The sequence below is a fragment of the Ascidia mentula genome, chromosome 5 (genome assembly GCF_947561715.1).
Source record: "Ascidia mentula chromosome 5, kaAscMent1.1, whole genome shotgun sequence".
Taxonomy (NCBI): domain Eukaryota; kingdom Metazoa; phylum Chordata; class Ascidiacea; order Phlebobranchia; family Ascidiidae; genus Ascidia; species Ascidia mentula.
This window is the reverse complement of record NC_138570.1, coordinates 20,403,353-20,415,743: the sequence shown is the minus strand read 5'-3', so window position 1 is coordinate 20,415,743 and position 12,391 is coordinate 20,403,353. Positions and strand designations below refer to the sequence as shown.

The 12,391-nt window shown below is 36.6% G+C and overlaps 1 protein-coding gene across 1 annotated transcript in view; it reads right to left on the bottom strand.

Annotated features, from left to right (window-relative positions):
* Positions 1 to 6,864: 6,864 nt before the first annotated feature.
* LOC145903852 (protein NLRC3-like) overlaps positions 6,865 to 12,391 on the bottom strand; it is a 79,341-nt gene continuing 73,814 nt past the window's right edge. The window contains exons 7-9 of the mRNA XM_082992026.1: positions 7,448 to 7,680; positions 7,051 to 7,218; positions 6,865 to 6,983 (exon numbers count right to left, since the gene is read on the bottom strand). Coding sequence (XP_082848152.1) covers positions 6,951 to 6,983; positions 7,051 to 7,218; positions 7,448 to 7,680 — 434 coding nt within the window. The 3' untranslated portion in view covers positions 6,865 to 6,950. The remainder of the gene's footprint in view (positions 6,984 to 7,050; positions 7,219 to 7,447; positions 7,681 to 12,391) is intronic.

The following is a 12,391-nucleotide window of genomic DNA, read 5'->3' as shown; positions in this document are numbered from 1 at the left end:
AAGAATACTCGAATCGATTAAACATATACCAAACAATTTGTAGTTGTACACGTGGGGACTACTTTGTCTTTGTGGCATGTTACTTGTTAACTGATCTCTTTATTGATTGCGTCCTGCGTCGCCTGCACGTGTTGTTGCAAAATATTTCAGTTATACAGGAGTGGTTTGTTATTTGTAGACCTGGAAGTGTTGGACAAGTTTTTTGGTTGAAAAACTGGCCCTTATATTTTGTGTGGTAAGTAGCCCTAATTTGTACGAAATACTTTTAGCAGATACTTCTAATTTTCTTGAAAAAAAATATAAAAATTTAAGTTGGTAAAGTGTGTACAAGACGACCATGCTAAAGTGCCCTTACCCAGGATGTGATGTGGTACAAAGTTCATTTAAGCTTCACTTAAAACATCTTCGAAGCAGCCATTTGCATGAAGGTTTCACCGATCGTTTTAAATGTACATTGGAGAACTGCAACAGGACGTACACATCTTATGAATCGTACCGTGTGCATTTGTACAAATCACATAAATGTTTAAATGACTTGATTGATTGTGGTGAGACCAATAATAATCCTAATGCAAATTTATTAACTGTAAAGCGAAAGGATGAAGAAGTATGTGAGGAGGCTCTTCCCGAATTTCAATTTGATGACTCTTTTATGTCACTGTTTTTAAAGCTGCGCGAAAAGCACGTTTTGCCAGTAACTGTGTCTTTAGACATTATGACTGATGTTGCACAATTTGTTTGTCAGTTCCATACTGAGAGTCCTTTAACTTCTATCAAGCATTTTCTGGCTGACCAACATCAAACGTTATGTAAAAAAATCAAAAATGAATCATTTTACAGGAATTATTGCCTGTCTGTTGGTTTGGTCGAATCTAAGGAAATTAGTTTGGGTGTGGAAAATGAAAGTTTTCAGTATGTACCAATTACTGAAACTCTAAAAAGATATATCTCCCATAGTGATGTTGCAGACAGTATTGCCAGAAATTTACAGCATTCACATGTAGGATTATGTGATTATACAGATGGAGAAGCTTTTCGACTAAATGCATATTTTAAAGGGGATCGATATAAATTGAGAATACAACTATATTGCGATGATATTGAAGTGTGTAACCCTCTTGGAACATCCCGTGGTATTCATAAATTAACCTGTTTTTATTTTACTATTTGCAATATGGAAAAAAAGTATCTTTCGAATCACAGCAATATACATTTGTTAATTGTTGCCTTGTCTACACAAATAAAGAATGTGGGATATGGGCCAGTTCTGCATAAATTCTCTGAAGACATGGAAAACTTGGAAAAGTTTGGTCTGACTGTTAATGTAAATGATGGCCGGACTATTCACTTTATGTGTGGAGTTTCTTGCATATGTGGGGACAATTTGGCCATGCATGACATTGGTGGGTTTCGCAAGACATTTTCTAGTGGCCGTGTTTGCAGATTTTGTTTGTGTACTCATAATGAAGTAAAGTCCAAATGTCATGAAAGCATGTTTGCTTTGCGAACAGCACAAAATCATATGTCACATGTTGCATCTGTTGCTGAGGATAACTCTCTAATTTCTGCATACGGAGTAAGGTGCTCACCCATACTTTCAAACCTTTCATCATTTGATGTCATACTAGGCCTACCCCCAGATATTATGCATGATATGCTGGAGGGGGTTATTCCAGTTACTTTAAACCTGATAATTGAGGAACTTGGAAGATCAAAGAAACTGTGTCGATCTGACATTATTCACAAATTAAAAGACTTTCAGTTTGGCCGCAATGACAGGCAAAACAAGCCTGTTAGTTGGATTCTCGGAACTTCATGTGCCCTAAATGCACATGAGTCATGGTGTTTGTTTAGGATTTTTCCGTTTTTATTGGGCCAATTTGTTTCTGTGGATTGTACTGTGTGGAAAGTATATAAGTTGTTGTCAAACATTTGTGACATTGTGTTTGCCCCTGAAATTGCTACAGAATGGATCAATGAACTCGACATACTTATACTTGACTTTTATCAGCTAGTTATGGAAGTAGATAAAACAAAACTGAAACCGAAGTTTCATTTCATGTTGCATTACCCAAGATTAATTATACGCTTTGGTCCACTACGACACTTGTGGTCAATGAGGTTTGAGTCTTATCACCAACGGGTAAAAAAGGTTGTGAAAAGATCTTGCAACTTCAAAAACATTTGCCTTACTGTAACCAAGCGTATCCAGGGACTGAGGTGCTGGGAACAAAGTGGGATGAACTGTCTAAGCAATGACAAAATGTTAAAAGGTCATGTATCCATTAAATATATTAGTGTCAAGTCTATGCCAACTGCTGCATTTAATCTCCTCAGTAATACTTTTAGCGTGCTAAACCCTAACTTAGAATCGACCAGGTGCTTGTTGTTTGACTGTTGTCGCTATTGTTTTAATGATTTTTTTGTCATCGACATAATCGAGGAGCAGCCTATTTTTTTGCAAACAAAGTTTATATTGCTTATTAATGAGGGATGGTATATAACTGGTAATTTGTATTATTCCATGTTTAATGACCATTTACAATGTTTTGAGGTATTTCCCACAAATTACTGGCATATTTTTAAGGCTGGAATGGAAATGAGTCGTGCTCATGATATATATGTGGTTAACAAGCATGAGTATATAAAGCTCAATTATCGCATATGCCCTCATGAATGACTTGGCATAAAAACGTAAGCTAACAGTGGCCATCTGTATGCAGCTTACGGAAATCATTATTGCCTCCACTTGCTTATATAAAAGTTTATAATTGTTTTTTTTTGTGGTTTTCTAGAAGCTAGTCAAAAATGTTTCATGTGACTTATGGAGATGTAAAAAAAGTTGTAACAGTAAGTTCACTGGAAAATCTACATGATGTTCTGAAAAAAACTTTTGGTGTAAAAAATGTTCAGCTGCAAGTGTTTAACAGTCAATTTCAGGATTGGGTAGATGTGGAAAATAAAGAAATTATTCCAAATTTAAGTAAACTAAAATTACAATCAAGATCACCAGAGGAACCAACTACAAGCCCGAGCACTAGCACAGCAGAAGAAAGTGATGTTACATCACCATTTGAAGAGTCGTTTTCGAGCGCTTGCAGCATTGAAGAAGAGTTACTAAAGTGGCCATTGGTATATAAATTGCCACCATTTCCGATGTGTGTTACTGCTTCTATAAAAGAGGAAGAGGCAATTATCCCAGGTAGAACTAGAAGGCAAATTGTAAATATCATTTTTAATGATATGCGAAGATACACAAAGTAAGTATTATTTTGTTTCATTGCAAAAACGTGCTGTGCAGTGATATTGTGTTTTAATTTTTAGTTATCCGATGCCAAATCAGTATAGAGAAGTCTGTTTGTCTCTTGTGACAACATACCCAGCACTGCGAGACAGGTTTTCACCAACTGGATCATTTCATGTAAGCCCTCGTTTGTTAATACAAAAATTGTATTAATTTGTATCTTTATGTTAGACTTCTTGGCTCAACATGTTGCGAGGCAAGTTCAAGGATTTCAGAAGGCATCTTGTTGAAGATGCTATTAGAAACAAAATGAAAGAAAAGTATGGCCAGTGTTACAAGCGTAGAAAGCAAGATGATGTGGTAGAGACAGTAAGCAAAAAGAGAAGAAGCAAGCTTTCGGACAGTGTGAGTTAACAACATATGTTTTCTTTTGCAAGTAAGTGTGTTTCATTAGCATTGTTTCTGTACACATACTCAGAATTCGAGTGCAGAAGATGAATTCAGCATAAATTATCACAAAGAAGTATTAAAAAAGGAAATAAAACAGAAGAATCCTAATTTTTCTGTAATCAAAGACAGGCTTATGAGGACTTTCTCTGCAAGGAGAAAATTAATTCTGGAAGGGTTGCCCATGAGCGCATTGTTTGAAGAGTACGAGGCATTACAGTTTTCGACATGGGTAAGCATTATGTTGGAAAGTTTTTTTTTTGTGGTGAGCTTTTTCAACTCATATGTGAGGATCAGTCATTTTGTTTTTGTGCAGAATGGTGAGCAATTTCATTTTTTAGAATATAAAAATGAAAAGTTTTTGTGAAGGTATTGGAAGAAATGAAGCAAATAACAAATGTTGATGTTGAGACTCTTCTACAAACTGCGGAACTAAGAAAGGCAAAAAAGTTAATTCGTTGGGGTGATGTTCCAGAGGCTTGGAATAAAATTTTAGGTGGACATGCTACTGAGCAAAAAACTGTTTATTAATAGAATTGTTTTTGGTTTATAAAGTGTTAGTATATCTTCTTATGTATGGGGTGCTGCTTGTTAAAAAAGATTATACATGTATCATGTGTTGTTTTAGATCAAGATGTTTTTTTCTGGATGCTTTGTATTCCAACATTGTTTAAAGAAAATTTGGCCTATTTCTTTGCAATGGACAAGGCAAGTGAATTGATAATTGTTTCCCCTTTCAAGCAAATACATTAATAAATTATATTTGCAGGATGTTATCTCACCATATCCAACCTTACAGTATGATGCTGATAAAACATGCTTCTTTGTTTTTGTGGATGGTTGTGCTGTATCAGTCAGTGGTGGTATCTTGCAAGGGTTATCCACACTTATTGCTGCTTATTGGGTTTTTGATGTAACCATTCCCAAGCAAATTTCCAAAACAATGTCATTGTTATGTGGGTATATTTTACATTTGAATGTAAAAGTGGAAGTGCCTGTGTTGAAAGTGATTAACAAACTGTAAAGTTTGGCCAGTTTGTTATGCATCAAAAATGAGCTGTTCATTTTCTTGGGAGATCCCAGACGTAATTGTCTCATGCATTATGTGTGGATATGTTTTACATTTGAATGTAAGTGAAGTGCCTGAACCTGTGTTTAAAGTAATTAACTAACTTTAAAGTTTCGCCAGTTTGTTATGCAGTAAAAACGAACTGTTGATTTTATTGAATCCCAGACAACTGTCGTGATGCATCTAAATCTAAAAAATACAAACTGATGCTGGACAATAAAATGTGTGTTTGTATTGTGCTGTAGGGTGGAAACTGCTACTTCATGGGTGGGTATGGAAAAGTATCCTCTCCAGTAGGGTGGAAATTGCACTATCATGGGGTGGTTTAGTAACATCCACCCTTGGGTTATATAATGTATTTCATCCCTATGGGAGAAAAAACTGTATCACCCACATAGGTGCAAATTTCCACCATTACAGTTTACAGTGCAGCACAGAAGTTTCTTCAAAACATGGAGAGTACTAAAGCAGAACCAACAGCCTAGACCCTTACACAGCAACAGTTAAAACACACTGAGGCGCTAGTCGCTCTGCTTATGTAGTCCGCGGTTGGCCACACGTATTGATACCCTATTTGGAGTTGTTGCGCAACTTTAATGCAACTTGAAGTTGGCCGATTTGGTCGATTACGTCAGTTATTTATATAGCTTGATTATCTAAGTGCCCTAAATAGGTTGTTTATGTTTAGGTTGACTTTGTTTTCCGAATAAGTAAAAGTAGTTATGTTTATTTAAGCTTTATTTATCATTTGCGAAAGAAGTACTTGTATTTAAATTTTGGCAAAGAAATGCCTATAATTATTTTAACTTGATTTAAGCAGTTAGTTTTGTTGCCTAAGTTACCTATATGGCTTTATTTCCCAAATTACATGGTTTATAACACAACTATAATGTGGCTGCTTCTACCGGCTACAAGTTTTTTCACCTGCCACCTGCTCGGCAAGTTTTTCCTATTAAATTGTCCGATCAGGAATTGACCTAAACCGGAAATTGGTTCTTCTTTTTTTCCCATGTCGTTTTATTGGACTTCACAACTCGGACATGCGTTGAACGCGTGATTACAGTGACTTTGGTTTTAACTCTCGGTCATAAGATAGTGATACGCTTTGGGCCTTTTTTAGTATATACATGTATTGTGCGGCGACAATACTCTAACCACCTCACGAACGGTCGATTTCCTTGGTTCATGCGTGGCATGGTTAAACCAGCGCTTTGGACATGTTTGTTGTAAATATCATTCTTTCCGAACTAAAATAATTATGAAGGCATTGCACAGAGGTATTTTAAAAACAAGAAAACATCTTACATAAACGAAACGTTTCGTTCACCACGTGCCGATAGACAATGGTACCCATGTCCTAAAGTGTCAAAATTCACGGCCTTCAAACAAATCCCGCAAAAAAACATGACGCTCTTTGTACGTAATAAGGTTTGTGCTATAATAAACCTAATATTGGAGTTGTACTATTGCTTAGTCTCGTGAAAACGCAAGTTTAAGTAGCTACGCAAGAGCCGGGAAAATCCCCATCGTCCGTTCGTGACGTGTTAGAGTATCGACCGGAAAAAGTAGCCTAGGCCCAGACTCCTTTATTGCCCTAGCTGCGATTCCAGTGAACTAAATTACAAAGGATACGTTAAATTACTCTTTCCAAGCCTGAATCACGTTTTCCCAATTGTTAATTCGTTGCTTGTAATAAGCTGTCTTGATTTTGTGATATCTTTTCAATTTGTGTTTATTCGAACATGATATTTAATTTTGTTTAAAACAAAACAATTTTGACGAAATGACAGAAGTTGGAAATCTTATTACATTCGCGCATCTATTGGTTGGTCGTAACGTGCTAAATTTACAAACAGATATTAACTAAAATATTAAATCTTTAAATCAAAAGTGTAAATCTTTGTTTTTAAAACTGCACGTATTTTAATTGCCAAAAAAATCGGCCCGGTGTTTAATCCTAATTTTATTTCTATTTGTTAAAAAAACCCTACCGGCATCGTTAAAGTTTCGGTCTTGGCGACTGCTGCGGAAGAAAAAATGGCGGAAGTTTTGTTTTTGTTAAATTTATTTATTTTTGAGGAATCACGAAAACACAAATAATTATGAGGAACATGAGGTAGTTTTTGTGTTGAGCTTCTGCTTCAATCCGAACCACTGGAGTCAGGATCACTCGAATCCGAACCACTGGAGTCAGAATCGTTCATACAAACCCGAAACTAACGGCTGAAAAGTCACAAAAGTTTTGATTTTATTAAAATTTACAAATAAATCTTTTAAATTAAATCCTCACAGGATCTTCCATATTCTCAAGTGCGTCCTCCACCATCTTAATCGAATCCGGAACCAATCCGCAGTCACCCAGATCCAACTTCCCCCCAACCTTCGGTAAAATCCCACAAATTTTTTCCCCATCTTCTCTTCGATGAAAGTCGTTTCCTCTCAGGTCGAGATATTCCAACTATTTAAAATATAAATATTGTTTGTAGGAAATGTTTTGATGCTCTTTAAAACAGGAATAAACAAATATTAAAACTGGAAAAGAAGTAAAAAATACAAAAAAAAAAATTTATTCCCTAAACTACATTAAAAATATTTTATGTCCTTTTTCTTAAAATCGAAAACTTTGGTCAAAATTGCTTTTATTCAAATAAAAACTTATTCAGAAAATAAACAAAAACCGAACAAACCCCGTATTCCATTCTTTTTATTGCTTCACAAATAATCGTTAAATCTTCGGAGTTCAGGTCGCAATCAATCATCCACAGCCCCAAATCATTTCTTGTAACTTTTGGTAAAAATTCCGACAAAACCTCAAGGATTGAGTGAAGTCGGGTTGAGGAAAAATGCAACATCCGAGGAGAAAACCCGGCGATTTTTTCTTGGTGGCATCTTTGGATTTCCTTTAAATCCAGAAATAAATCTGTAACAAAACAGGAACAAGTTTATTAAAAATGCAGATGTCTGGTTTCCAGTTTTAATAAAATCACTTAAAATAAAACTTACTTTATTCTTGCACAGAATTCCCCACGTTTAAGTCGGATTTAATCAACACAAGAACCAACAAATCAATCCAATATAAAACGTTTAAATTATCACAAAATATTAGGACAGAAATAAACGCGACCTTCCTTTACAAGATTTTTTCACAACTGAAAAAAACTGCACTGAGGGTGGAATGCAGAAACCCCGCTTAACTTAATCCGGGATTAACTTTTAAGCCCGGCTTATCTAAGCCCGGCTTAAATTGCTATGCAGAAACCCCGCTTAACTCCTTCTCAGCTAAGCTCGGCTTAACTTTTGGCGGGAAATTGTAGATCCCGGTTGTCAGGCATTCGGTGGATTGGCAGTGCAGTGTTTTCACATTACAGGCCACTTCTTTCGAAGATGCGGCGCAAAAAAAGTTAAAAATAGAGCTTTTTACGTTTGTAGTGAATTGAATTTGAAGATTTTTTTATTATTTTACCAAAGGTGAACTACAAAATTATAATTTACTAGTTTAAGTAGTCGTAGTACAGTTTTTTTGGGAAATAAACAAGTTTTCTTGTATTTGCAGATAGGTGTACCTTTGTTATTTTACATTCCTAACAAAAATATTAAAAAATCTTATTTGAAAATGGCTCAGAATATGCCATCCACCCCCATCCAACCCTCACAGGCGAAAAGACCGCGCAGTGAAAACTTCACTGAAACTGAGCGGTGTCTCTTTGTTGACATTATTGGAGAAGATAATTTCTTCTCCATAATTGAAAACAAAAGGACAGATGGGGCAAGCTTGAAGACCAAGCAGGAAAAATGGTTGCTTGTTGCCGACAAGTTCAATGCCTGCACATCATCGCAGGCAAGGAATGTGGCCGCCTTGCAGAGGTTATGGAAAAACCTCAAAGACAAGGCTCGCAAGGGGTCAACCGCCCAGCGAAGAGCCACTTTCCAAACTGGAGGCGGCAAGCCAGCTGAGCCATTGGATGCTTTGTCGAGCAGAGTCTCAGGTAGCCTATACAGATATCGTTTGACAAATTTTTGTTATGATTTGCTAAAATTGTTTTGCTTGCATTTGTAGCCATGATAACCGGGCAGGTACACCCGCTGTGCAACCTGTTCGACAAGGACGCGGAACTTGGTTCTGGTCAAGTAGAAGTTGGTGAGGTTTTTTGTGTTGAGGGCTTAAAGCTTAGATCATCAAAGTAGTTTATGACAGATAGTATCAAACAGTTATGGCAGGGTTATTCAGAGACAGGTTAAAGAAAAAAAGGAAATGATAGACAAAATGTTTTCTATAGACACAGAGATTTTTATGCAAGAATTATTATATGGCAGAACTTGTAAGTGGTCATGCAGAGGTGGATCCTGACGTCTTCCTTGTGCAGGCTGCAGCACCCCTAAGCAATGCTGAAGGGTGTTGCAGTTCTGCAAGGTCTGCCCCTCAGCACAGCTATGCTGATCTGAGAAGGGAGATGTTAGAGAAGGAGATGGTTCGGAGAGCCGAACAACATCAGTGGCTCCGCAACCAGGAGGAGAGAGAGGTTCGGAAGGAGGAGAGAGAAAAGATCGAACATGACCTTAAAGTTTTGCTTCTTAAACACCAGCTAGGTTTATGAATTTTTGTATGTATTCTTGTATGAAGATGTAGCAGAGTTAATTTGTAGTTTTTTTGATTTATGTAGGTTTAACAAACATTACTCTGATGCATTTTCACATTAGTGCATATAACAGTTTGTTTACCTACTTGATGTTTTTGTAATTTAACCTTAGTGCAATTGTTTGTTCTTGTTGTTTTGTCACTAAGGTTAATCACTTGGCCAATTGTTCCCTCCTTAATCATTGTAAATAAAATTAACACAAAAAATTTTAAAAATTAAATATTTTAATAAAAAAACTTTATTGAACTTTATTTTTTCTTGTTTTCATTCTTCTTTCTTTATTACAATGAACAAGAGGGCCTGCTTGTTCATTGCTTTACTTTGTTTTTATTTTAGTGTTTGTTTTTGTCCTATAATCCTAATATTGATCTCAAGGAAGGGCCTCTGTCCTGCTTTAACAAAAAAAACCTTGAGAAGTGATGTATTAGGTAGGACAGCAGGACAGATCGACAAAGTCGAGTCAAAAGGCTAAATAAAGTGCATTATTTTTACAGTTTGAACCATTGCATAAATGCGCAATAAATGGATGGATTTTTGTTTCAGTCGATAACATTGTCATCATCGAGACATATGCACTTTTTTTAATGTATGGGTGTCCAAAGTGGACCGCTGCGGTATTGATTTGGGCATTTAAGTTCTTTAAAAATGTAAGTTAAATAAAATGCTTCACTGTCCTTCTTAGCAGTTTGGGAAACGAAACGATTGTTATGCAGTCGTATATTTGCATTTTTGCCTACGATGAAAAACACCGGCCTGCGGGCGTCTTCACCTGATGAAAATTCCTCATTTAAAAAAGTTTAGGCGCCCCTGGTTCAATAACGAACACTTGTTGCAGTTACAGTATTTATTCCATAAGCCATACAGAATACTTGGGTGCAAAATATTTGGAGTTAATAACTTTGAAGATGAAAGCCAAAGCTAAAATGCTGTTATACATTAGAAATAGTAAACGTTTCGAACACTAACTGCGTTCATCATCAGTACTACAATGAGTGCATGCAAGAAAAGCGGCAGGGTAATAAAGGACTGAGCAGGCAGAATAATAAAACACAATAGAATTTGTACACAAAATTTGAGATTTTCCAATCGCACCCATGAGGTAATCCCTGTGCGATCATTAGGTTTTTTTGGTAAGCAGGACCTTTCGCCAGGAGCTCTATTATACCTGCTTTTACATGAAAAAAACTATTACATATTTCAAAAACTGCAAAATTTCAAAGGCATTATACAATACAAATTATGAAAAATGATGCTCAATAAAGTATTGTCTAAATCTTCTACCATTAGTTGATGATGGTGCCTCTGCAGGTGGTGTGATGTTGATTTCTTCATCACTGGCTTCAAAAGGAATAACATCTCTTCTTTGAATTGCGAAGTTATGGAGGCACACAACTGCAACTATAATTGGAAGAGAGTTTTCAAGTTTTGTCCGCAAAGGAATTCGAAGACATCGAAACCGCTGCTTCAAAACTCCAAAAGTTCTTTCGATAATTCCTCTTGTTTTTATGTGACTGCGATTATATCGAATTTCAGCTGGTGTTTGGGGATTCTGCAAGGGGGTTAGCAAATATTTACGACATGCATACCCCCCATCACCAAGTAAAATGCCAGAGTGGTGGTTGTCTTCCATCTCTGCACATAACCTGCTGTTATCGAAAATCCTGGAGTCATGAGTGGAGCCAGGCCATCGTGCAACAACATTAGTAATTTGCATCGATGGGTCACAGACACACTGGACATTGATGGAAAAATAACCCTTACGGTTGCGAAACACTTCTGCGTTATCACCTCCAGGGGAGACTATTGGTATGTGAGTACAGTCAATAGCTCCGATGATAGAGGGAAACCGAGATATTGAATAGAACTTTTGCTTCACAGAAGACAGTTCATTAGCACTTGGAAACTTGATTAGAGTGTGGTGTAGCGATGCAATTAAACAAGTAATTCGCTTTACAACACGACACACAGTGGTTTGATGGCATTTAACCAAATCTCCATCGCTAGTTTGAAAATGACCAGTTGCAAAAAAACGCAAGGTAATCAGCAGCTGAATCATAGATGGTATGGCTTGCTGTCGCTGTGTAATACCAGGTTGTAATTTGGTATATAGTTCACCAACAACATCTTTTGTAAAACGGTACCGGGATCTAAATTCTGCATCAGTGTAACGCTCCAAAGGGTTTTGCCAGTCATGAAGAGTCCTGTGTGGAATTGATGTTGTTTCTTCCACAAGATCTAAATCATCATCATCAAGAAATGATAGAAGGTCCAAGGTTTCCATTTTAGCAGATTATTTAAATGTTATAGATCAACTTCTTTAAATAATGCCTAAATTTAATAAAATTTGAAACCAAGTTAGAAAAAATGCTCTATTTGGTAATAGTCTAATTGCTAAATCATGTTGTTGTAAAATTTACTTAAAATATAACATGTCAATGTACATCAAATCATTTTCTGCACAATTGTTGCACCCTACAAAAATTTTGCCCAATAAAATTAAAAAATTGACTATACTATCACCTTTTTCAGACAACTTACCAATGAAAAACACCCCAGCACCCTCTCTTTTGAACAAATATTCAATAATCTAACAAAAATTCTTACTTTCTGCCACCTGTAGCACAAATATTAGCTATTTTTGCCGTTTTTACCGACTGTCGACTACACCCGAACTCAGGGACCTGGTAGCGCAGTTTTGCCGTCGTCAAGCAGTTGCTACGTCCAAAAGTTAAGCGGGGTTTTAAGCGCCCGACAATCCCCGCTTAACTTATGACGTTTTAAGCGGGGATTTAAGCCGGGCTTAAAGTTAAGCGGGGTTTCTGCATAGCGCTTAAAAGTTAAGCGGGGATTTAAGCCGGGCTTAAAGTTAAGCGGGGTTTCTGCATTCCACCCTGAGTGTTCGGTTCCAACAATGGTTGTGTGACGTAACAAACCCACCCATTGTTACATAAATAAATGTTGTGTTTACAAACACGCATTAAACTGTTGGCATTC